General features: G+C 39.2%; 3 protein-coding genes across 3 annotated transcripts; 1 reads left to right on the top strand and 2 right to left on the bottom strand.

Moving 5' to 3' along the window:
* Positions 1-872: 872 nt before the first annotated feature.
* Positions 873-12147, top strand: LOC307201576 (vomeronasal type-2 receptor 26-like; the record flags this gene model as incomplete). The annotated part of the gene is made up of 7 exons (XM_079950858.1): positions 873-1015; positions 1938-2229; positions 5635-6477; positions 8594-8608; positions 8715-8936; positions 10648-10774; positions 11246-12147. The coding sequence occupies 7 exons, from the start codon at positions 873-875 to the stop codon at positions 12145-12147; spliced, it is 2544 nt and encodes an 847-aa protein (XP_079806984.1).
* A 3775-nt stretch (positions 12148-15922) lies between these two features.
* Positions 15923-16891, bottom strand: LOC307201575 (olfactory receptor 6M1-like; the record flags this gene model as incomplete). Its single annotated transcript, XM_079950857.1, has 1 exon — positions 15923-16891. The coding sequence occupies one exon, from the start codon at positions 16889-16891 to the stop codon at positions 15923-15925; it is 969 nt and encodes a 322-aa protein (XP_079806983.1).
* Positions 16892-21979: 5088 nt separating this feature from the next.
* Positions 21980-22948, bottom strand: LOC307201574 (olfactory receptor 6M1-like; the record flags this gene model as incomplete). Its single annotated transcript, XM_079950856.1, has 1 exon — positions 21980-22948. One exon carries the CDS (start codon positions 22946-22948, stop codon positions 21980-21982), a length of 969 nt encoding a protein of 322 aa, XP_079806982.1.
* Positions 22949-26910: the final 3962 nt, after the last annotated feature.

The raw sequence follows: 26910 nt of genomic DNA, 5'->3' as shown, positions 1-26910 counted from the left end.
AAAAGAACTGATTGACAGCATTAGAGCAGAAGGTTCTCCCAATATGTAACATGGAACATAAAAGACAAATAATCCACACAATCACTACCATGCATATACAGGCTCCTTTGCACATAATTGACTCATATTGAAATAGGTTGCAAATAGCAACCTAGTGATCATATGCCACTAGGAGGCCAAATATGAAGTTCCAAATAACACAAAATTGAAATTGTTTCAAGTTCCATGGTGGCATTTTTTGTGTAGCTGCTTTAGGTTATGACTGGTCATGTATTCCTTGGGTCATCTAAGAGTCTTCCAACTTCACCATTGTCCATGCTATCTGGGGATAATTCCACACCACATCCTAGTGTTGTACCTGACTCCATAAACAAAAATTATGAGATTACAACTAATAAATAAGTTTTCTTCAGCTGCTGTGTTCTCTATGAGCAGAATGCACTGGGGACCTAATTATGAACCCTGCAATTATCTAAAATTATCTAAAATTATGGCAATATTCTTCCTTGCCAAAGATGGCATGTATTTTCAGTGGCCACTCTCATAAAAAGCAATCATGATGAAAACAGGTATGAAACGTGCCTTTGTTTTTCAGACTGCAGGGTGGCAGACTGGACAAGCAGTGCTGCTGGGAGTTTTATAGGATGCAAAGTGTCACCATTAACCAGTAGAATGTAGAGACATTGTGACTGTGTGCTCTAAATAGGGGAACATTGTATACTAAAGAAGCAGGTTGGAGCAGTGGATTTTGTTACAGAAGAAAGAGATTCACACCTACAGTTGTAATGCTGATCTTGTTGGTGTGCCTATTGATCGTATGGTTGGTGTTTCTTCCCCTAACTGATTGCAAGGCACTTCCCTTTACTTGCAACATGAGAGATCCCCTCCAGATCCCACATGAGTATTATCAGCAAGGTGACCTCATCATTGGCAGTATATTTTCACAATTCTTCTCCTTTTTTGAAACTATATCCTTCGAGCAACACCCCAATTTAAGCTTTATTGAAGATGTCCTGTAAGGAAATTATCATTTTACTCCCAAAAATGTTCATGGCCACACTCTAACAATCACAGGTAGATAACAGAAAGTCAGTGTTATATCTAGGTTTGGTCATACTCAGATAAGAATCACTGGAATCAATGCATTTGAGAAACTTTAGTACATTAATTCCAGTGGGTCTATTGTGAATATAGGCAGTTGTTTAGGAGTCTGCCAGTGGAATTTGCTGCCAAGGAGTGTGGTGGAGTCTCCTTCTTTGGAGGTCTTTAAGCAGAGGCTTGACAACCATATGTCAGGAGTGCTCTGATGGTGTTTCCTGCTTGGCAGGGGGTTGGACTCGATGGCCCTTGTGGTGTCTTCCAACTCTATGATTCTATGATTCTATATACTCTTCACCTTTTTGTTTTTGCTTCCAGGGATATTTCAAGAATATATGAAATGGCACAAAATTATTATTAGTTCTTTCCATTTCTGGATTTTCCACAACTCTTTATTTCAGGATTTATTTCATTGCCTTCTCTACATTCTGATTTTAAAATATGAACACGGAGGCAGAACTGATTGAAGGATGCTTTGACACAATTCCACCTTCACAAAAGGTTGACAAGCTCTGTCTTGCAGGGCATTGAACTACATAACCCTCTGAGTCCCTTCTGTCTCTACAATTCTATGAGTCTAACTGTGCTCCTTTAATCAGCCAAACAAAGCATCTTGCAATACTAAAAAATAATTTAAAACAATTAACTCACCACAATATTTTTGCTTACATTTTTCATGTTTTTGAAGCTGTGTGTGTAGATTGATTCTAAAGCTTTATACTCTACTGATGTGCATGCCAGAAAGCAGATGCCTGTGGAAGAACAATGTGAACATGGCAAGCATTTCATGATATCTGGAACATTATTGTGATGTGATGTGGCCTATGCTTTCTTTACAGTGTAGTGACAAAATATTACCAGCATGTCCTAGCCTTGGTGTTTGCAGTGAAGGAGATTAATGAGGATCCCAAGATCTTACCAAATGTTACATTAGGATTACACATCTATGACAGCTACTTCAATGAAAAGATGACCTACCAGACTACACTGAACCTTCTTTTCAAATTGAAAGAAATGGTACCCAACTACAAGTGTGATACAAAGAAGAATATAAAAGCTGTCATTGGGGGACTTGACTCTGACACCTCCCTTTGCATAGCTACCATCTTAAGCCCCTATAAGATTCCTCAGGTATGTTTGTGAGGCATGGAGAAGCTTGTAAAGGAACACTGAGTGTGTGTGAGAGAGAATGTTTTTATTGTTGTATATCTTGCCTGATAAGACGGTTCTTTGAATTTAAGGCCATTAAACTTGTTCCAGTGCTCTTTTTGTGGTAAACTGTAAGAGAAAGGGGCAGACACAAAGTAGGCTATTTAGAAGTTAGAAGTTAACAATCAGCATGATTTTCTCACTATGTAAGCTGCAGGAAAAATGCCGAAAGCACAGGTGCCTCTTTTACATCACCTTCATAAACCTAATGAAGGCCTTTGGCCTTGGCAGCCAAAAGGGACTCTGCACACTGCTCAACAAGATAGGCTTCCCATCTAAGCTTCACAAGAAGATTGTGTCCTTCCATCACCAGCAATTTCTTAATCGATTCTGAACTGAACAAGCATAGTGGCAAGTCAGCCACGACTCACCTCCCCAAAAGGGTATGGGAGAATGTGATTCTAACTACCAATATCAAGATGAAGGTCTACCTGGATTGTGTGTTGCTTTATAGAAGTGAGTTGTGGGCAATTTACAACCAGCAGGAGCAATGCTTCAATGCCTTCTACATGTGCTGCATCAGGGACACTTTGGGCATCACATGGCAGGACAGAGTCTCAAACAAACCAACCAATGAAAACAGCTCTCCCAAACCTTGCAGAAGGAGTTGTCGTAAAGGTTTGACATGTTCTCAAGCCCTATCTGGGTAGGAACAGGCTTACTGTTCTAACTGATTTTAATACTGCATTTTCACAATGTTGTAATTTTTTTTAAAAAATGATCTTTATTACTTTTTAAACTTACGGCAGACAAGAAAAAAGAACAAAAGAAAAAACAATACAATAAACAATACAAAACACAACCTTAACACTAAATTAAACAAAACAAAACAACAACAATTAAAAAACATATAGCATACCATTTCATTAGTCTATCTTTCATTCCCTTATTTCATCGACTTCCTCTCACCTCCCTTTTTGTATTCCACTTCTGTTACTTGTTTCAGCAAATCCTTTCCATCTTTCTCTATTTTTATCATTATGAATGTCTTAACATATTTTTAACCTTATTTTCCATTAATACTAAAGTACTTATTTATACTTAACTCCTTATAGCATTTCTGCTAAAGCCATAAAGTTTCATTCCAACAATTTTCAAACACTCATTAATTTTACAATATTTCTATGTACAAACTTTAAACTTTCCCAATCTTCTACCACCATCTCTTCTCCCTTGTCTCGGATTCTGCCAATCATTTCCGTCCATTCCATATAGTTCATCAACCTGGAGATCTTCTGTCCGAGGCTCTTAAATCTTTTCCAAGTCCCTTCTGCAATTCTTCTTCATATTCTTTGATGCTGAAAATGCTGAAGAGCAAAGTCTCGGGGAGGCCCCAACCCAGCCATGCCCCCATTCCCTCTCGATAGGCCAGCCAACTCTCCACAGCTAGAACCAAGGTCCATACCATATCTCAAATCATGTTTCAAGACACCTCCAGATCCAAAGACCCCCACAACTCCAATCACCTCCTGACCCAGATTCAGAACCCAAAGGTCAATAAATCCCTGCATGAAAGAGTCTATCCAACCTTCCTTCTCCAGTCCAGGCAGGGCTCCAATCTTCAAATTCTGACTTTTTCTATATTCATTCATAAGAGGCCTCCACTTATAGTCCTCAATTTGCCTCTGAAAGGCTGGGGCTTCCACTTGTATTACTTTAGGTTCAACAACCACAACTTTCTCCTTCTTCTCCCCAGTTTGTCCTGTCAAAGTAGTTTCCTGTATCAGATCCTGAACAATTTCTGTATTGATGGTCACTTTTTGCCCCAAATTTATCACTTTTTGTTCCAAGTTCTCAAGTTTGGAATTCATAACATCCGTCTTTTTGTGAAGCTGTTCCAACGAGTAGCTTATCTTACATAAAACAGTCACTAAATCTCCTTCTGTCAACATTCTTAAAGTCCAAGGTCAATCTCTGATTCTCACAGCTCTTATCTTGCAGCTGGAAAAAACCCAGCTCCACTCTTGTAACAGTTTCAAAAGCTCCCTCTAGAGGGAAACAGTCTCCACTTGTATCAATCCTTTCATGCGCATTTTAAAATATAAAGTTAGTTTCAATTTTCAATTACTTTTCCTCCTTTTTGAACGCAGAAGAGGACAATGGAAACAATATATTTCTCTTATTTAGCCATCTGTCAACATGCTATCCGTTCACAGTCAATGAACTCTCCCAAAACGTTAATTCTGCTGGCAGCCCTTTTCCAGGTTCAGAGCAGTGGTAATTTAATTTTTCACTCTCTCCTGCAGGCTCAGTAAGTCCAAAATTTCCCCCCTCTTCTCCTGCTTCCAAGGGGGGATTTTAACAGTTTTAACCGATGGAGATTTAATCCTTTACAAAATACTTTCCAAGGCTTTAACTTGCAACGTCTTTACTTCAATCTATTTACAAAAGAGGCAGGCGGACTTCCTGTTTAAAACCTTCCCACTTCGATGCCAAATTAATAAATTTAAAGATCCAATTTTCCGTTCTACTCACGGGTAGTTGTTTAAAGTCAGATTGTCCACAGGAAAAAGTCAGCGCTCTCCGGCAACAGCGATGCAGCTTCACTCCGTGAAAGAAGCAGTCGATTCAAAGCACCGCGCCGCTCACCCCACTTTGCTCCGGATCCCCAAATCAGGGTTTCCCCGCGAGTAGGGGAGGTGCAAAAGGTGCTAGCCAAATCCCAAGTTCACAAGCTTCTCCCGCCTGTGATTTCAACAGGTCTCCACCTTCGCTGTGGTGGTCAGACCCTAATTTCCACGGAGCAAATTCCTCCCGATTGGAGGAACTCCGCCATTGCCTGGAGGCGCCAACCCGGAAGTCCCATAATGTTGTAATTTACCCAGGACCTTACAGTGAAGAGAGGGTAAGAATACCAATCAGTGAATGATTGTCCTGTGCGCCTACCCACAAGGAGTCGCGAATCCTATATGTTTTTCACAGTGGTGTATTGACTTAGCTCAAGAAAGTCCTTCTCATCATTTCTGCTTTTCACATCCTAGAATTCGGACAGAGACATTTCTGACTTTACAAAATATTTTGGGGACTGCTTGAAGGATGAGTTAGAGTGTCATGTCCAATGTTTGCCCTAGAACTATGGAATGGAATGGAACCGATCATTTTCAGGATCCTCAGCACTGCAAGATGCAGAGTCTGCTATTAATAGTCATAATATTTTAGAATACCATGAAGCAATGTAAACAAATCAGTTTCAAAACCCTTAAAAAATGAGAGAAATTGATGTGGGAGAGAAAAACAATAATATTTCTCCAGAAAGCACCCTCTCAGAAAGCACGCTACACTTCTGATCTGTTTTCAGCAATATGTTTTTATTTTATTTTCTTGTAGGTCTCTTATTTCTTATTTGGTCCTTCTCAGAGTATGAAAACCCAGTTCCCTTTCATCTACCGTGTGGTTCCCAATGAAGAGTATCAGTACCATTTGATTATCCAACTACTTCTGCATTTCCAGTGGACATGGGTTGGGATTGTTACATCAGACAATGATAAAGGAGAAAATTTTGTGCAGACCTTGGTTCCAAAGCTTTCCCAGAATGGCCTTTGTTTGGCTTTCACTGACATAATGCCATCTCCGACAGACTTTTCCAACTTGCTTAATGAGTACCATACATCAGGGGATATAGCCGGCTTTGTTAAAGATCACAAAGCAAAAGCAGTTATTGTATTTGCAGAAACTGCAGCTGTATTTCATTTTATATTCTTGCTGTATCAAATACAAACAGTAAATATGGTAGAGACATCTCTAGGGAGAGTATGGATCTTGACAGCTCAATGGGACTTCCCAGCACTACAGTTTAACAGGGGCTGGAGTATAGAAGTCTTTCAAGGAGCCTTGTCTTTTGCTGTTCACACCAATCAGATAGAGAAATTTCAAGATTTCCTTCAGCCTTTAAATCCTTACAGTGGAGACAGTTTTATCAAGGACTTTTGGCAGCAGGCTTTTGACTGCTTACTTCCAGATTCCCAGGAGTCTGAAGAGAGCTATGGAACTTGCACCGGTCAGGAAAAGCTGGAGAGCCTTCCAGGACCATTTTTTCAAATGAGCATGACTCCCCAAAGCTACAGTATATACAACGCTGCCTACATCTTAGCCCATGCTTTACATGCAATGTATGTATTAAATCTCAAGCACAAAGCAGTGGTAGCACTTCCAAACTCACAACCATGGCAGGTAATTTTTAATTAAGCAAAGCATTTTGACAATCATGAGAAAATGTGCAATACATGGCTGGCCTGAGGCAGACAACTCCGGTGGTTGAATCCTATGGGGCCGCAGTTCTGCGAGCTCCACACCCACTTTTACCACTGCTGCAAGACCCCAGTAAGTGAGGCTTTGTTGGGCAATGGGGTTGGGTGCCACATGCTTGTTTTGCATCAGATGGCAAAATGAGACGGGCTGACCCTGGCTAATATATATTTATTTAATCCAAAACACCATTACCTTGTGGCTTAGAGGGGGAAGTAGATTGCTGAGTTTCAATCTCTTCCATAGCAATACATTTATTTGAATTTTATATACTGCCCCTCAGTGTGCTTCTCAGAATAAAACATAAGATAAAAACAGAAGTAAATAAATAATACAAAAATAATGAAACAATAACCGCAGCCCTTCCCACAAATATATTTAAAAGGCTTTGGAGTATCCATCAGCCCAATGCCTAGTTGAATGGGAACGTTTTCGCCTGGCGTCTATATATATATATATATATATAGAGAGAGAGAGAGAGAGAGAGAGAAGTCATTAGATGAACCTCCCTGGGAAGAGCATTTCACAAATAGGAAGCCACTACAGAAAAGGCCCATTTTCATGTTGTCTCCCTCGTGGTGGAGAAGGCACATGAATAAGTGCCTCATATTATGAATGCATGTCCCAGGGTGGTTTATATGGGGAGAAGCAGTCCTTGAGGTAGTACAGTCCTGAGCCATTTAAGTCTTTATAAGTCAGCACTTTGACTTGGGCCTAGAAGACAAGTGGCTGCCAGCGAAGTCAGGTCAGGATTGGTGTCATGTGCTCAAAGCGTCTTGTCCCTGTGAGCAAGCTGGTTGCTGAATTCTGCACCAGCGGAAGCTTCCACACCATCTTCAGAGGCAGCCCTATATTTAATGTGTTGCAGTAATCTAGCTTAGAGGTTACCAGAGCATAGACAACAGAAGTTACGCTGGGCCACAAGCTGAAGCTGATGGAAGGCACTCTGCACCACCGAGGCCACATGAGCCTCAAGTGACAGCAGAGGATACAGAAATACCTCCAAGCTACGTATCTGATCCTTCAGAAGGAATGTAACCCCATCAAGAGCAGGCAGCCTCCCAGCCAGCTGCCTTTATGTTTAAATACTGTGTTAACCACAGCACCAAACACCTAGCTTTAATTTCCCAGTTTTTCCCCAGATAGATATGTGGTTGGAATGGCTAAGTGTCAGAATTCCTTGTTGTGAAGCTGATCCCTACAGAAAGCAGGGTTAAGTTGCTACCTATCCGCTACCTATCAGCTAAGTTGCTACCTATCAGCTTTGAGCATGTTGGATTGGTTGTGTGACTGAGTTCCTTGTGGGGAACTCAAACATACAGCCAATCTCTGCAGAAAGCAGGTTCAACATCACAGCTGATCAGTTGATAGACAATAACTGTAAACCTCAACTGATCAGCAGTGTTTTAAAGTACCACACGAGACTCTTTGGAAGCCCTGAATGGTGCTTTGTGGTCCTAACAATCAATACCTGCTGTCAGTGTGATGTCAGCTGATCGACAGGTGTTCATTCCCAGCAACCTGCTAAAATTGGCCCACAATTGACAAAGGAGATAAGGATGAGGCTTTCTAATCAGATTCAGTTTCCCTCCTGCTCCAAGCTTACCTGATACCAGGGTGGGATGGTGGGGGAAGAAAGAGCAGATGGCAGAGAGGGGTTTCTCACTGGCAGGTCAAGCTTATAGTTAGACAGAACAATCTTACCCAGGAAAGTATGTCCTCTTTCTGTTCCGTCCACCCCAAAATCAATGTAAGAGGTGCCTAGCACAAAGGTTGTGGATAAATTTATGTGCTGTTCAAATTACATCTATTTTTGTTACAAGGAAAATAAATTTTATGTAGTTTTTTTTTTATTTCCAAGAAGTGAATGGAGGACAGAAAAATGAGGCAGCTGCCCCCATTTCCTGAGTTAATGGAGAAGCCTCCAAATCAGTTCAGACTGAATCAAACTACATTGCAAAGCACTGATTCACGTCTCAACTAAATCTTCTCATTGACACATACTTTTGATTGTAACTATTGTTAAATTGTCTTGTATTAGAAAAGAGGACTACAGGTATGACCAAAATAAGCAAAAAAAATTGAATGATGTTGTAAAAATATTTTTATGGTTGTCTCTTATTTATTTATTTTTTTAAATGATTTTACCTCTTCAAATTTAGCTTCATCATTTCTTGAGGAGCATCTCTTTTAATAACAGCATTGGGGATCAGATGTCTCTGAATGAAAAAGGTGAATTAGAAAGTGGATTTGATATTATAAACTGGATTACTTTCCCAAATCGATCTTTCATGAAGGTGAAAGTAGGGAGGATGGCTCCATGGGATGGCAGACAATTCACCATTAACGAAGAGAACATCACATGGCACAAAGTGTTTAACCAGGTATGGTCTGACATTTGGTTTCAGGTACAAAATATCAGTGAATATTCTAGTATGAATCCTCAATGTATTTATTTATTTGCCAGATTTATATCCAATCATCTAGGTCTTTAAGGTGGTTTACAAATATATTTGAAAATACTAACTTATGGGAAATTTTCACTTTAAAACATATGGAAACACTCATTCACAGTTCTTTCACCTGAGAGATTTCCAAATAAGTAATTTTAACAATTTAAAGTAGATCTCTGTGGAGAGTACAGAGCACCTGTCTTCAACTCAGCATAGGAAATGTTGTGAACTATTGGTATGTAATAAAGTAATATTTTGCAAACTGTTATGTCCTTTATTCAAACACTGTGTTGAAGCCTAGTGGAGTAATGTAGGACATGGAATCAATGAAGTTTTGGCTTGTTCCTCTTAGAGAACATGCTTGCCATATGAGGATGGTGGGCCAAACTGAGTATGATGTTAATGGTTAGAATGCAATTAATGCACATATTCTTTAAAATGTAAATAGAGAACATACATGTCCTGAAGAGCAATGGGCAGGAGGTTCAGCACAGAGTGAGGGTCATTATCAGTCCACAGCACCACTCCTAGTTTGATCTGGCTGTTTCTGATTAATTTGCAGTGTTAAAAAGCCCAAGGAACACATTTAAACGCATTTTCTCTTAAAATGAAAAAAAGGAAAATGTATTTCTTTAAGCTATTCATTTATAACACATATTTTAGTCTTTAGGGATTTTTAAAGATGTGAACTGCATTGAAATATTTATTAAGCTAGAAATAACTAGAAGGGGAATATATAGAATAGTTCGTGTTTCATTTGTCCCTTGTCATATAAGTCACTAGCCTTTTATACGGCCTCAATGGAGCAAGCATTAGGACAGTGAAACTTTGTGTAATGTGCATTGTAGGAGAGCACATCTCTTGACCCAGAAATGATGAACTTATTTTGCATCGAACCTGTATCCTCTCTTATGCCATTACTTTCAATGTGATTGATCCATGGAGATAAGAATATACAACAGGTGTGCACCAGTCACAAGATTCATCTAGTATCTGTATTTTGCAGATACAGCCTCTTCACCATGGAAAAAAGTTATTGCTTCACTGAATCCCATAGTGGAAGGGGTGGTGGTCAAAAGAGGTCATTGATCCTCATGAAAGAGTTGGGTGGTGAAAATGTCATGGCCCAGTAAAAACCCTGCTATTCCAAGAATCATTGATGTGGGTGGGCTTCTTCCTACCACAAGGAGTTTTGGGAATACAGCTACTTTTTGCTGGGATAGATCTCTCTATGAGGAAGAGCCATAGCTTATCGGTAGATCATCTGTTTTGTACGCAGGCAGAAGACAAGACTGAACTAGATGGATCAATGTATCTATCAGTAAATGGCAGATTCCTATGATTCTTTCCTATGTTCCCCCTGCAAAGAGATAATGATGGTGGTGAAAACAAATGCAAAATACAGTATATCTGTGTAAAAAACAATGCAGCCCTTGCTTTAGAAATGTGGCAATTTTTATGTAACCTAGTACCAGAGTGACTCAGACCATTAGAGCGTTCATGATCCAGCTCAATACACCCTCAATTTGGGCATGAGAAAAACTCAGACCCATCCTATTTGCCTTGTAATCTAGATAGCACACAACCAGTTGATGCACACCCTCAGTATACTAGCCCTATCCTTCATTGCGTTTCTGAATAGACACCACCTTCTTCTGTGTGTAATAACGTGTGTCATCCAGGGTTTGTGAGAAAAAAGAAGGAGGGGGAGCCTTTCTGTTGCTACGATTGTGACCCATGTGCAGAAGGGAAGATTTCTAATCCAAAAGGCAAGTGTCAACCATGTTATCCCCCCTCACCACCAGTGGCTCAGTTACGTTTGCGTGGATTTATTTTATTTTTTAATCATTTCTATTGAGTTTTTTTCTCTTACAACAATATCTGCAATCATTACATTACATTCAAGTTTCACTTCCCCCCTTTCCCTACTGACATCCCTCAACTTCCATCCCTGGTTTATTACCTCTCATATTACAATCTGCTGTTTGTGTGGATTTAGATGATAAAACTTGCAGTGTTAAACCTTATATTTAGATATGGGAATTTTGTAGGCAAATGTACACGTAGAAGTCTCTTTCTGTATGATTGTGAACATTGCTTTTCCAGTTTTCTGTATAGTTCAGATATCTACCCATGTGCTAGTTTCATTGACTGAGTTGTGGTCATGCCTTTTCCTCTACATATATGGGCAATTGTGCTAGTTTCATTGAATTGATTTGTGCTGTATGTTTTGTCCCCAGAGATGGACAAATGTATAAAATGCCCAGAAGATCAGTATCCAAATGAAGACCAAGATGGATGTCTCCCCAAGATGTCACACTTTCTGTCCTATGATGAAAATTTGAGCATCACTTTAGCTTTCATGGCATTTTCATTTTCTGTGATCACTGCTTTGGTGCTTAAAATATTCATTAAATACAAGGAAACTCCCCTTGTTAAAGCCAACAATCGTGGTCTCACGTACACTCTGCTCATCGCCCTTTTGCTTTGCTTCCTCTGCTCCATGCTGTTCTTTGGAAGGCCGCAGAAAGTAACCTGCCTCCTAAGGCAAACAGCTTTTGGCATCATTTTCACTGTGGCTGTTTCTTCTGTGCTGGCAAAAACCATCACAGTGGTTTTAGCATTCATCGCCACAAAACCAGGATCCAGGATAAGGAACTGGGTGGGGAAAAGACTGGCAGCTTCTATTGTTTTCTCCTGTTCCTTCATTCAAGGAGCTCTTTGTACTGTGTGGCTCTGTACTGCTCCCCCATTCCCACATTTGGACATGGACACTTTGGCTAAAGAAATTGTGGTTGAATGTAATGAAGGGTCTGTCCCTATGTTTTATTCTGTTCTTGGGTACCTGGGGTTTCTGGCTCTTGTCAGCTTTGTTGTGGCTTTTCTTGCTAGGGCATTGCCCAGTACTTTTAATGAAGCCAAGTTCATCACTTTCAGCATGTTGATGTTTTGCAGTGTGTGGATCTCCTTTGTGCCAACTTACCTGAGCACAAAGGGAAAATACATGGTGGCTGTGGAGATCTTCTCCATTTTAGCCTCTAGTGCTGGATTATTGGGCTGTATCTTTTTTCCTAAATGTTATATAATTGTCATGAAGCCTGAACTGAACAGCAAGAAGTACTTAGGAAGGAGAATGAAGTAGAAGTTAGTAGCTTGGGTCATATATTTCTTCTGAGATACTCATGTGATTTCTTTACTGGTTTGGAATTCTAAGCTGAAATCTTTCCTTCATTGAGCTTTAAAAACAGATGATCAGTGCTCAAGGATTTAGGAATTCATTTACAGATGTTGTTTGGTCTCCACTTTTGGAGTGTAGAAATAAATAGACGCTCTCAGAGGTACAGCTATCTTACATCAGCCCATAGTACACCACAACTTTCTTTTTCTTTGGAATGGATTTTTGTTTGTTTCCTCCCTGACTAGACAAAGGTAATGGCCAGTTCAGTAATTCAATAACTTTTGTTTCCAAAATGCAAAATGCAAATTCCAAAAATTCATACATGTAATTGGCTCATTCATTCTGTTAGCCACATATGAGAGACTACTTGGGCCAACCTGGATCTGACATTAAATAATATGAATGCTGCAGAAAATTATAGGCTTTATTTTCACTTATGAAATGTCAATATTTATATGTTTAAATTAGGGTTGGTGGAATATTCTTATTGTTAATATCAGCTGAATTGGTTTTGGTCATTTTCTATTGATGATCAGCATGTTTCAAAATAACCTTTTTTTGTTAGGAGAGTTATGGAGGATCTTAATACAACACATTTTAATGAACTAACTGTCCTTATAGAATAGTAATGAAATTGGGGTATATTAATTAATCCCACAGGGACTAAAACAAATAGTTCAGTGCTTTGAATGAATGCAGAACATATTTGAGGTTGTAGAAAATAAAGTTGGAGCCTCACCACTCTTGAGGGAGCTAGGAGACCAAATACAGTGGTACCTCGGATTAAGAACTTCATTCGTTCTGGAGGTCTGTTCTTAACCTGAAACTGTTCTTAACCTGAGGTACCACTTTAGCTAATGGGGCCTCCCACTGCTGCCGCACTGCCGCACGATTTCTGTTCTCATCCTGAAGCAAAGTTCTTAACCCGAGGTACTTTTTATGGGTTTGTGGTGTCTGTAACCTGAAGCGTCTGTAACCCGAGATACCACTGTATCATCAAAATGAACTAAAATAGCCTAATAATGCATTAATGTTTGACTCTATTAAGGAAATCTGAAGTGGGCCATGTGTGTTTGTCCTCATTCTTCCTTAATGCATATAAAGGTGACATGGAATGGATTTAGAAATATTTTTTAAAGTTATTGATTTTAAATAGGTTTCCATTTTCCTTCCCCTATGTTTGCATACACATTATAAGAAAGAAATTTGATGAGAGTCAATGTAATTTAAATGAAATTTAAATGAATAAATTTAAATGAAAAAGTATTAAACCCCTGATGAAATCTGTGAATGTCAGCTGTTAGTGGATTTGATATCCCGCTTTATCACTACCCAAAGGAGTCTCAAAGTGGCTAACATTCTCCTTTCCCTTCCTCCCCCACAACAAACACTATGTGAGGTGAGTGGGGCTGAGAGACTTCAAAGAAGTGTGACTAGCCCAAGGTCACCCAGCAGCTGCATGTGGAGGAGAGGGAAGGGGAACCCGGTTCACCAGATTACGAGACTACCACTCTTAAGCACTATACCACACTGGGTCATGTTACGATGTCAATCACATGTTTTGTGACAGAAGCATTCCTGACATTTACTGGAATATCGTCCCTTTAGTTAGTGACTATAACTCATCATACCCAGAAATTACATAACATTTCACAAAGAAGCAGAGATACAAATAATGAACTGATTTTCACACTTTTTTTTGCATATATTATGTCATCATTTAACATAATTTGAATAAAATATATCGCATTGTCTTATATGAATATAAGAATATTTAAAAGCATAGTTCTGACTTCAGGAGGGGAGATGGAGTGAGATGGTACATAAAGGAGAAAGAAACCAGAACAAAGGAGGAAGAAAACTGAAGCAGAATAAATCCCCACCAGCATTCAACCCATGGAATTGAATGAACTTTTAAATTAGTCATACAAATAATTGAAAACAACAGCAATTTATTGCTTATACCCCACCCATCTAACTGGATTGCCTCAGCCACTCTGGGTGTCTTCCAACATAATAAAAACACAACAAAATGAATATATTGGCAGTATGTCTGCACATCATATATGTTGGTACTAAAGGGTTAAGAGGTAACAAGTCACTCTATTCACTGAGCAGCTGGAAGTCATTAAGCATCCAGGAATGTGAGTTGGTTTGTATAAAGAGTCAGTTCACCCGTGTTTCTCTCCCCTCTTCCCCCCTTGACCTGACTCGCAGACTCAGTTTGTGGCCGTGGGCGTGTTTGCTGATATGAGTTAAGTTTAGAGTAAAGTTTTCTTTATGCCAGAGATAAAAGCATGTGTGCTTTATCGCCAGGGTTTTTTTTCTTTTGTAAATAAAGTTTTTTTCCTGAGTTCCAAAGTGCTTGCTCCAGGATTCTTCATTGAAAGGTACTGACTCTCCTGCCTCCTTCAGCCGCTGCACGAAATTCTCTGCTGAGATAAGACTTATGGCGTTGGAAGCGCACTGGACGTTTACTTAACATTAAACTAATTAAAGTTTAATGGACAATGTAGTGTATCCATTTTGTAATTATTGTCTTCCTAATCAATTCATGGTTCTTAAATGGGTTATTATGGGAGAAGGCTCCTATCTCACCTTGGGAGAAAATGAGGTTGGTGTTTTATCAATCTATGTGACAGTAAGTTATACAGAAGTCAGACTAGAACACCCTGTTCTGAGATTTGCAGCTGTCTGGAATAAAAAGCTGAGAGGTGAAGTATTAAAGTTGATGCTGTATGCTATTGGAAGACCTGATATTGTGTTATAACCTTATGCTATCTGATTAAGGTAGGCAAATAGATAAATTACACAGCTTCACAGATGAAAGCTATGAGCTAATGGCACCATAAACTTAGGTTATGGGCACAACAGAATGTCTAGGCACACTTTTTTATAAGAAGAATACAAAGCTGAAAATGAATGAACTGCAGCTAAAATATTATGTTCATTTTTCCCATGATCTAGTCCTTCCCCTAATATTCTTAAGAGGGTCTCTTCTTCAGCCTACAGAGAGTAGCTGGAAGTGGGAAGGCAGAAAAAGGTTCTCCTTTCCTCCCACTCTGCAGTTTTAATCTGAAATCTTAGGCACAGTACTGCATACAGAGATCAGAAACTGCTCAATCTAATGAAATTCCCTGTAGCAAAATACACCTAGAACAATGGGAATTTCAAACACTGACCATAAACACCTAGCTGAATGAAAGAATGAATGAATGAAAGCTTGTTCTCTTATAATGGCAATGGCGGGCACTTGAGAGATGCCAAAACGGAGTTCTCGCAAGTTGCAGCTGAAAAAAAGACATGAATATCTCTTTTGTGGTACTGAATTCTGGCCTTGTGCAGGGTGCCATTTTATGAAAGATTACAGAAGTCTGCCCTGGGGTACAGTTTGTTCATCCCCTCCATCAATATTCCTTCAAAACATTCCTGTTTCCTCTATCCTGTTGACCCTGCCTGCTCAGTTTACAAATGAATTACTCATACACATTTAAGTTCCTACACTGCAGCCTTCTCATTTTGCTGGTGCAGAATCTCTGTCTGTAGAGAAAAAGAAGAGAGAACTGAAGAAAGCAGCCACTGATATTTATTGTCCAAAGGCCTTATCAATCTCTTCTAGCTGAATGAATACTTGGGATAGCATGACAATGGAGAAGGCAGATCAGAAAGGTTACTATATTAAGATCAAGGGTACTAAGGGGACACGAGTTCAATCCATGATGTTTGGGAAAGCAAATGCTTAATCAACTGTTTTCCTAAATATTGCACCAATTTTCTTCACTGCATCTTTTAGCACATCCTTGACTACTTTATTTCTAAAGCTATAGATAATTGGATTAAGTAAAGGAGTAACCACAGTGTTAAGAATAGTGGCTACCTTATTAAAATTCATAGAAGAGTTTCCAGCTGGCCTGACATAGATGAATATGGAGCTGCCATAATAGAGAGAGGCCACAGTGATATGAGAACTGCAGGTGCTGAAGGCTTTCTTCCTACCTTGGGCTGAGGGCATCCTGATGACAGTAACAATGATGCAGAGGTAGGAGATGGCTGTCACAGAGACGGAGCTCAGGAGTGTGAAACAAGATGAGGCAAATTCAATATTTTCAACCAGGGTGGTGTCTGCACAGAGTAACTGTGTCAACGGGGCTGTGTCGCAGAAGAAATGATCGATGACATTGGGGCCACAATAAGGTAGTCCCGACTTGAAGATGATACCAAGAGCTACACAAATGAAGCCTCCAAACCAACAGAAGAGCATCATCAACATGCAGACCTGGCTACTCATTATGGCCGTGTAGCGCAGTGGGTTACAGATGGCTAAGTAACGATCCACAGACATGGCCCCAAGCAGGAGAACTTCTGTGGTCCCACAAAGGAAGTACAGTGTTATCTGGATAGCACATCCAAAAAAGGAGATGGTTTTTTTCTTTGTGATGAGGAGGCTTAGCATCTTAGGTGTGACTGTGGTGGTGATGATAATCTCCAGCCAGGAGAGTTTGCTCAGAAAATAGTACATGGGCGTGTGAAGGCGGCAGTCAAGGCGGATTATGAGGATGACCAGAGCATTGCCAATTAATGATAATGTATACATGATCAGGAAGATGCAGAACAGTGGCAGCTGCATCTTCTGCAGACTAGAGAAGCCAAGCAACACAAACTCTGTCACGACTGTTCCCGAGATATTTTCTTTTCCATTCAGGATCATTGTGCCATGGAACTGTAACCAGAACCCCTCCACAAAAGTTTGATGTCACTAAGGATTGTGGATATGAGGCTGGACACAATATAAAGAGTGAAAGAACAAGAATGATATAAGAAATCTGGGCCAAACATTTCTGATAAAGTAGTTTTGGTACGATTCCTCTTTCAGAAAACAGAACACTGAATCTTACTTCAATGCACACAATCATCAACTAACTAAAGACTTGGTGCATGGAGGCTGTCTTTTGTTTCATTTTGTTAGAGTGTTCAAGATCTTAGGACAGCTTTTAGTTAAAATAGAAAATGCAGCAAATAAATTGCATACAAAATCCATACAATTTACATTCAAACATTTTTGTTTAAATTTTGGTTCCTCTGTTTTGTTTTTGCTGGATTGGGGTTGATTAAATTTGTTGGAGTTGGTGGTTATTTTAATTCAGATATAACTGTAAACTGATTGTTGTTGTTTTCGATTTATTGGATTATTTATAGTCTGTATATTCTGTCTTTTAAAGACAGAAGTGTCTGGGGAAACCCAGTCAGATGGGTGGGATATAAATATTATTATTATTTCAGAATTTTTATGTGAATGTCATGACAGATATGGAAGTTTCTTTTCACTTCCCTCTTCCCCCCAAAAAAGCCATGCAATAAACTTCAAGGAACCCAACATTTGTGGCTACTATCATCGTGCCCATCAATCATTTGCCATAAATTTTTGTCTAATGCACAAATCAAAGTAAATATGAGGATTCGTATAGAAATTTGAAATAAGAACAAAAGATCAATGAAATGCATCTTAGCATTGGTTATGAACAACCCCATAGCCAGCTAACCCACAGACTGTTTTTACAGTGGCTGAGTTGAAGTCAGGGAGATCCAACAGACATGGAATCCATGGATCAAACATGCTATAAACCAGATATGGGGAATATTTGGTCCTCCAAATATTGCTGAACTACAACTCCCAGCAGCCCCAGCATGCATGGTCAATGGCCAGTAATGATCCAAGTTGTATTTCAGTAACATCTGGAGGGTGAAAGGTTCCCAAAATCTGCTTTAAACACATTTATCTCCCAAAGAAAGATCTTACTAAAATATTGTTGATCATGGAAACCATTGCTCACCCCCCATATTTTTTCCTTTCATTCATTGTTGCTAACTGCATCCGAAACAGAGAAGAGGCAGGGAATTAGCCTCATGTTCTGAATGAATTCTAAAATGGATGACAATATGAAACCATCAATACTTACAGCACTACAGTGACACAAGGCGTTGGAGTGGGGCAACAGCTGAAGGCAAAAAAATATGTTCCAGATTTTCTAGATGAGAAACTCAAAAGCTGATCAAATCAAAAACAGTTTAGTTTATCTTTGTTATTTAGCAGCTCTCGCCATGTCCCTTTCTGTATGGCTCCAACTTCAAAACCATAAACTGAAAGCTATTAAACTATGTTGAGGTATCTCATCATCACCATTTGCCTTTCAAGTCATAGTCTGACAAACAAAATCCTAGATTCAGGTAGGTAGCCGTGTTGGTCTGACGCAGTCGAAATACAGGATGAGTCCTTTAAAAGAGGCCCTGTGAATACAGAGTACACATGTTCCACGGGTCCTCTTTTAAAAGATTCACCCTGTATATTAAAAAATAAGAAAATAATATAAATAAATAAAATAAAATAAAATCCTGATTTAACTAGTGAAAATTACAAAATTATATGCAGCAAAAAAAGGAAATATCCATATACACCCTGAACTGTTAATTAATTGCCGACCGGAGCAGCTTTTAAACACAGCATACCAGTACTTGATTGCAGTAGCCTATTTCATTCTCTTTGTGGATCATTAAAGCGAGGACAATCACATGGGGATTCCTATCACAACCCTTGAGATTCAGCTGTGTGAAACCTTGATGTCTGATCTCACTGCCATGACCAGAGATAGACTGGGCTCCCCAGATCCTCCAGGTGCCAGGGTTTTCCATTCACCATCACAGAGGCAAAAGTCTAAAGAACATGTGGGCTACTCACAACCCTGGTGGGTCTTCCTTGTAGCTGCCCTGAAGGTTACCCACAGCTGCTGAATCCCCCACCATTGCAAAAATTTGCATTGTGATTGCAGGGGGGACAACACACACAGAAAGTACCATCTTGCTCATTCATACCACACTAGCCCCGGTATGCCCCAAAGTTGCAGAGGGAAGCATAATTTACATGAACAGGAGGGAGTGCAGGTAAGGGGATATCAACATGTTGCCCCTGCCTATGTAAATTACACTCTTGCTAGCCAGGTGTGTGTGTCTGTGTTTGTGCGCGCGCGTGCTTGTAAATGCCCCCCTCAGTCCAGGCACCAGCCACCCCCATTGGTAGGTAGGTGCTTACTATTGACCCACTACCACATGAGGCAAAAACCTCGGAGCAGATAGCATTTTCCCTTTCCTGGAAAAGGCATTGGGAGGGCCTGTGCCCTTCTGCTCCCCTTCCAATCATTAGTTCCTATGGCAACCAAGCAACCAAGTCACTCTGTAGTTATGTAAAGAGATGCTTAACATATTTTTCTTCACAAATAAAGTGGAAACAGGTGTGACCATTGTAGTAGTCCCCTTTTTCTGTATTTACCACATTATGTGGTTCTTACTAGTGAATAAAATGGGGGTGCAGAGGTGCAATTGTTTGTAAATGATGGGATTTATGAGCACTTTTTCTTATATAGAAAAACAGTGTTCAGAGTCAGAATATTCTGAAAAAATCATAGAATCACAGAATTGTAGATTTGGAAGAGACCCTGAGGGTCATCTAGTCCAATCACTTGCAATGCATCCATGTTTGATGGCCATCAAACCTCTGCTTAAAACCTCCCAATGAGGAAATGGAATCCATTCCACGATCTGCAATGGCAAGTTTGAAGGTCAATTAAGTGCCTTGACTAGTGATACAATTTATTTTTCAAGTCCATCAGGTGTTTATACAGGAGAACATTAATTATGTCCAGGAGGAAAACACTGTTGTCATGAATGCAAGGAGTAGGTGCACCTTATACAAAAATCCTGAAGCAAAATGGGTTAAAAATATGTTTTAAGGTGCAAGAAATTCAAATCCGCTATTATTTCAGTGATTGCACATTTTGCTTGGCAAACTTATGTTTGATGATGAAACACATAAACTGCTTTTAGAAAACCAAAGAATTTTATTTTACCTTCTGAAATTGTCAGCTAATGCTGAATAATAATAATAATAATAATAATAATAAAACTGCAAGTACTTGACAATCTTTTTAATGATTTCTATTTTTTTATTAATTTTATTAATTTTACTAATTTTATATTTTACTCACCAAGCAAAACTAAATTATATCAATTTAATAAAAATACCATTTGAATTCCCAAGTCATGTTACAACCTTCTAGCACCCCTAATTTTTGGATTATGAAAGTTGAAAAATTCAGCATGCACAACTGCTGCATCATGTCCCTTTAAACCCCTTGAAGACAATTACTCCAATTGTCTTTACCTACATTTCTCAAAAGAACTTGCAGTCAAGAGGGTTGTGGAAAATCTTAATGAATGTATAAAGAAATGCATTTTAATGAAAAGGAGCAATAGAATTGAAATGAAGTTGTAGTAAGTTAATTATTCTCATGGGGGTGGGAGCAAATAAGTTGGAATGAATACAGAATGCAGAAACTATTAGAGATTCTAGACAATAACACTGAAATTTCAAGGTTCCCAAGAGTGTTAGGAGACCATATGTCTCTGATTTAAACTAAAACAAACTGATAATATGCTGGTTATTTCTAGTTATTCTGTAACATTTATTAAACTTTTTAACAATCAACATCACTATAAAATTTTATATTCAGGATGCTATTATTGGTAGATATACATAGGTATGCAAGAACCTGCTGCTTTTAGATATTAACCGAGTAGATTTTAAATTATAGGCCCAACAATTATATAATTGGAATAATCCAGCTTCCAATTGTTTCTACTACATTTGTTCCTTGATATTTGAAATCTAGAACATTAATTATTGGATGGGGGTAGGAAATCTGTAGTGGATGGCATGAGTTTGTACCCATTCTCCTTTCCTTCACAGAGAGCTGTTGTTAATGAGCAGCAATGAAGAAGGTTCACAGCCCCCCCCCCCCCGTTGTGGGAAATGTTCAGATTTGATAAGTGTTGGTGTCAACATTTACATGCAAATTTTGTCAATTTCTATGAATGTCAAGGTTTTGGTTGCACACTTACCTACTTGTCAAATAAAGTATTTGAATGCTCATATATATTACTATAAACATTTTTAAGCAAACTAGTATGAGTAACATTCACCAAATTTTGGATAGTAATTGTTAACATGTCAGAAACATAGTGAATATTGACATTTAACAATAATTCTGTGCGTTAAACCTCACAGCCATTGAATTCCTGTGGGAATGCCTGCCTGATTTACATCATTTACCAGATTACTGTTGCCTGGATGCAATGTCTATTGCAAGCCTTATGACATGAGTATTTCTTATATTTATTGGGAAACCAAGTGTATTCATTAAGATATTTCACCCCATCTCCTGAACTTATAGGAATTGAAAAGAAGCTGTGAAGAAATGAACTATTTCAACATTTTTACATGGTTTGTTGCTTTATTTAAGACTAAAACACCATGTCCTGCTATTAAATAATGTTTCAGTACTCTGGATATTAAAAAATGCAGAAGAAAGCAATTACTGAAGTATGACAATGTCCACAAAAATGATAACTCAATCATAAATATTGGGCTTTCTGATGAGGTGTTATTGATCACAGTTGGGACTAAAACTCCAGTCTTCTCATTTTGCAAGAGCTAGGTCTCTGTCCGATGGTGCTAGTGACCCCAGAAGTGACAGCTGGCTTATACATGATGTGCTGCCATCAAAATGGTGCTCTGTTAGCAGCAGCTAAGGAAGCAGACACAAAAAATCTGATATTTATTATCCAAAGCACTTTTGCAGTTCCTTCTCCTCTAAGAAGTACTTGAGAAAGAATGACATTTGACAAGGCATAACAGAAAGGTTCTAAGTTAAGTTAGGAACTTGAGTGACAAAGAAGCAAGGGATGCCTAATCGACTGTTTTCCTAAATATTGCACCAATTTTCTTCACTGCATCTTTTAGCACATCCTTGACCACTTTGTTTCTAAAGCTATAGATGAGTGGATTAAGGAATGGAGTTATCACAGAGTTGAACACAGTGGCCACCTTATTAAAATTCATAGAAGAACTTCCAGGTGGTCTGACATAGATGAATATGGAGCTGCCATAATAGAGGGTGGCCACAGTGATATGGGAGCTGAATGTGCTGAAGGCTTTCCTCCTGCCTTGCGCTGAAGGCATCCTGATCACAGTGAAAATGATGCTCAGGTAGGAGACAGCTGTCACACAGACGGAACTCAGGAGTGTGAAACAGGATGAGGAAAATTCTACGGTTTCAACCAGAGTGGTGTCTGCACAGACCAACTTTAACAAGGGGCCAGTATCACAGAAGAAATGATCAATGACATTGGGGCCACAATAAGGAAGGCCTGTCTTGAAAACGGCACTAATTGCAACACAAAAGAAACTTCCAAACCAGCAGAAAAGCATCATCAGCATGCAGACCTGGTTACTCATGATGGCCGTGTAGCGCAGTGGGTTGCAGATGGCCAAGTAGCGATCCACAGACATGATTCCTAATAGGAGAACTTCTGTGGTCCCACAAAGGAAGTACAGTGTTAGCTGAACAGCACATCCAAAGAAGGAGATGGTTTTTCTCTTTGTGATGAGAAGGCTGAGCATCTTAGGTGTGACTGTGGTGGTGATGATCATCTCCAACCAGGCAAGGTTGCTGAGAAAATAGTACATAGGGGTATGCAAGCGTGCATCAAGGCGGATTATGAGGATGATCAGACCATTGCCAATTACTGACAACACATATATGACCAGGAAGAGGCAGAACAATGGCAGCTGCATCTTCTGCAGACTAGAGAATCCAATCAGCACGAACTCTGTCACAACTGTTCCTGAGATATTTTCTTTTTCATTCAGGATCATTGTGCCATCATTGAACTGTAACCAAAAGAGCCCGACGAAAGAAACACCAATGTGGCATTACTACTATGCATTATAAAGTTGAGACTAAACCATTGAATATATTGAATGTGTCAATTTTAGCCTTCTGGTCTGATTTATAATAATAGTCCTAGTGCTGCTTTAGCTAATTATATCCTTGTTGATGGGGAATTTTAAATTGTTTAAGTATTTTGTTTTTGAAAATTGCCTGGAGAAATATAATTATGGCGTGACTTAGGAATGGAGCAATATAATAAAAACAAACAAACAAACAAGTAGAAAGGAGAAAAAAATGATTTAAATAATCTGAGCCAAAAAGTTTTGACTAAAATTGTTAAATAAATAAAACCTTTTAAGTAACATTCTAGTGTCAAAGTTCTGGATTATCTGAGGGAACATCTGAGGGAACATGCTGTCATTTGTGGGAATCCCTTCCTAGTCAAGACTAGCATGCAAGTGCCAAAACCAGAAAAAGGATTGTGATAGGCTTCTAAAGGGAGTCTCCACACTGGCTGAATGGGCAACAAAATAGCAAATATGGTTCACTGTTAATAAGTGAGAGGTGATGCACAATGAGACAAAAAGCCCTGACTGCACACATGTACCCAATGGGGTTATAGCAGACAATGACTGACCAATAAAGATAAGGGTTAAGGACCCCTGGATGGTTAAGTCCAGTCAAAGGTGACTATGGAGTTGTGGCACTCATCTCGCTTCCAGGCCAAGGGAGCCGGTGTTTGCCCATAGACAACTATCCAGGTCATGTAATCAGCATGACTAAACTGCTTCTGGTGCAATGGAACACCTTGATGGAAACCAGAGCACACGGAAATGCCACTTACCTTCCTACCTATTTATCTACTTGCACTGGCATGCTTTCGGACTGCTAGGTTGGCAGGAGCTGGGATAGAGCAATGGGAGCTCACTCCATCGCAGGGATTCAAACCGCCAATCTTCAGATTGGCAAGCCCAAGATAACCGGCATTCATCATGATAGCTCAATGGATATGTTGACTTAGTGAGCAGCAGCTGAGAAAAAGCTAAATCCCATATGAAGGATCAGTTAGGAAAGGGATTAAAAATAAACCCACCAATTTTGTAATGGTTCAAAAATATTTATAGTGCAACCACACCATATTTGGAATACTGTTTACAGTTCTGGTTGCCACACTTCAAAAAGTATATTATAGAGTTCAGAAAGGGGTGAGGGGAAGCAACCAAAATGAACACAGAGCTGGAACAAATTCCCTTCAAGGAAAGGTTACACTGCTTGGCTTTTTGGTTGGGAAAAGGGGTAAAAAAGAAAATTATTCTCCCTCCTCCATAATACTAGATCTTGAGACCAACCAATGAATGGTGGGAGAAATGGGACAGCTAAAAAGCTTTCACACAAAAAATTGTTAGTAATCTATGAATGTTTGCAACCACAAATTGGTCACCAATCTGGATGGCTTTAAGGCGGTTAGACAAACTTGATAAACCTCTACTGTATCCCTCCCTACTCTTTGCTATAAAAACATAAGGTTATTGGCATTTAGTCATATGTTACTCCAGTTTGAAAAGGATGAGACCTACAAAAACTAAAACATTTCACACAAGATAATATTCCTCACAGATGATTGGAAGAAAATGGCATTAAATTCATGCCATGCACATAAATGCAATTAATGGATAACAAGAAATTTATTTATTTTTTTTTTGCTTGTACCTGATTTAAAGATGGAGAAATCGTTGATTCGCTCATTTGACAGCACTTATCTAGGTAGCCACTTTTGCCGGGGAGGGGGTGTGTTTGAAGGAAACAAAAAGAATGGTCTGAGCTTTAGGATATTAAGCAGTTAATTAAATAGCAGAATCTTAACTCTGGGCTATCAGGCGTCAGAAGATGTGATGTGGGAGTCAGTAGGGAGGCTCCATGGAAGCAGAAATCTTTGAAGATTATAAAACCAAGGGAAAAGAAAAAGCAAAGGAGGAGAGAGAAATCTAAGTATTTCAGTCCTCATGTTCTCTTCTAGAGGGATAAACTTTCTCTATAATTGTTATTTTGTGTGTGTATGTATGTTGGGATGTCTGCAGTATTTAGTATTATCTATTGAGCTTGGGGATATGCACACTTGGGGCATTGCTCCTTGCAACATAAGAAAACACAAGAATTCCAAAATGGAAAGCTACATTGTCTCATCAGTATAATTTGGTTTTCACTGTGAAACAGGCATTCTCCTTATCCACACACAATTTATGACTAATTAAATTAAAATAATAATAAAACTTTCCCAAGATGCATAAGTATATTCACAAAATCTTCAGAGGCTCATTCTGTGAAATAATATCTGACTTCTTATGTTGTGTGACAAATGTTTCTTTTTTGGGGGGAGGGGGAATTCAGCTCAGCACTACTAATTACCTTTGTAGTGCATATTGTCTTTTTGCTACTTTTTTGCTTTCCTTATTTTTTTTGGGGGGAAGCACATTTGCCCGCCCCAGCTAACTTCTTTAACAATTTAAATTACCGGTAACTTCTGTTCCTTAAAATCACTGATACATTGCAAACTGAAGGGGGCACTGTGGGATTGCTAAGAAACTTAAGTTATTTGAGTTCAGAAATAGCTACTGTGGACAATATTTTGTGAGCTGTATGTATTAAGTATGGCAATGTATATTTTTCAGTCAGTTGCTTTATTTTATTGTTACACTCTTGTCACTTATCTTGTGGTTCAATTCAAATGTCTGATGCACATTTCTGTCTCCTGTACAAGGGGAAGCAGGTGAGCTTTTTCAAAAAGTTGAGTACTACTCATACACAGTACTCTTCATCAAGAGCAAAAGAATGGAATTGCATGGCACGTTCCAAGCCACCAAAGCCACAAAGTTCCCAGGAGAACAATAAAGCACACGGACACAAAGTATTTTGGTTTATGGGTTCAAATAGGCCACAACTTTATTGGTTACAAATGTGAGCAGTTTGGCTTAGCCCAGCGATGGAGAGAAAGAGAGGGTGCCAGCCGGCTGTGCCACAGTTAAATGTGCCCGTGGCCACACCCACACAGAGTTCTGATTGGCTGGGGCTGTCTAACAAGTGCAGAACCCTAGCAACAACAACACAGCTGGCATGATGCAGGGTAAAGGCAGCAACTCTCTGCCCCCTAAGCTGGCATACTGTTGTGACCCAGCTGCCTGGCTGCAACGCCGCCCACCGTGAAAGGTGAGCGGACTTGTGACACATCACTCTGGGCAGTTCACAGTTCCATAGTTTTTTAAAATGTTCCCAGGAAGCAAGATGGCTGCCTACATTGATATCTGTATCTATAACTCTTTGTTATGACATGTGGTCCTTGGAAGCACTTTATATGACTTTTTTACCCACATGACAGTCACATTACTAGCTGCTTTGAACATTTAAAAAGAAATAAGGCAGACTCTGCATCAGCTTTTAAATACATAAATATGCAAAACAGATTCATCTCCATATCTCTGTTGCAATCCGCACATGGGACCCAGAGGGACAAAATGTTTAAGCTCACTCCAAAACGTAGAGTGAACCAAAATTCTCTGCCATAGCCAATTCAGGCAAAACGTGCATGTAATATTTATTTGATTACATTTCTGACAAAATCCGAACAAACAAAACTGAGGGTGAAAATTATTGTTATGAAAGTTATTGTTTGGACACTTGGGAGCAATTTGTCAAAGTACTGAAGTGCACATCCAATTAACCTCCTTTCTACATGAGCATCTTTAAAAAGCCAGTTTAGAAAGGAGCTGCTACACAATATTCATTCAAATCTGAAAAGCAGATGAAAGACTCTCAGATGACCCAAGGGATGCACAACCAGTCATAACCTAAAGCAGCTACCCCCAAAAAATGCCATTTACCCACATTGAGAGCCAACTGCTCTTAAAGGGGCTAGGTAAGTTTTATTTTAATTTTTAAAAATGTAAATTTA

The sequence above is a fragment of the Podarcis cretensis genome (assembly GCF_951804945.1).
Source record: "Podarcis cretensis genome assembly, chromosome: 13".
NCBI lineage: Eukaryota > Metazoa > Chordata > Lepidosauria > Squamata > Lacertidae > Podarcis > Podarcis cretensis.
Note: the sequence above shows the minus strand (reverse complement) of the source record. Positions and strands in the feature narration are given on the sequence as shown.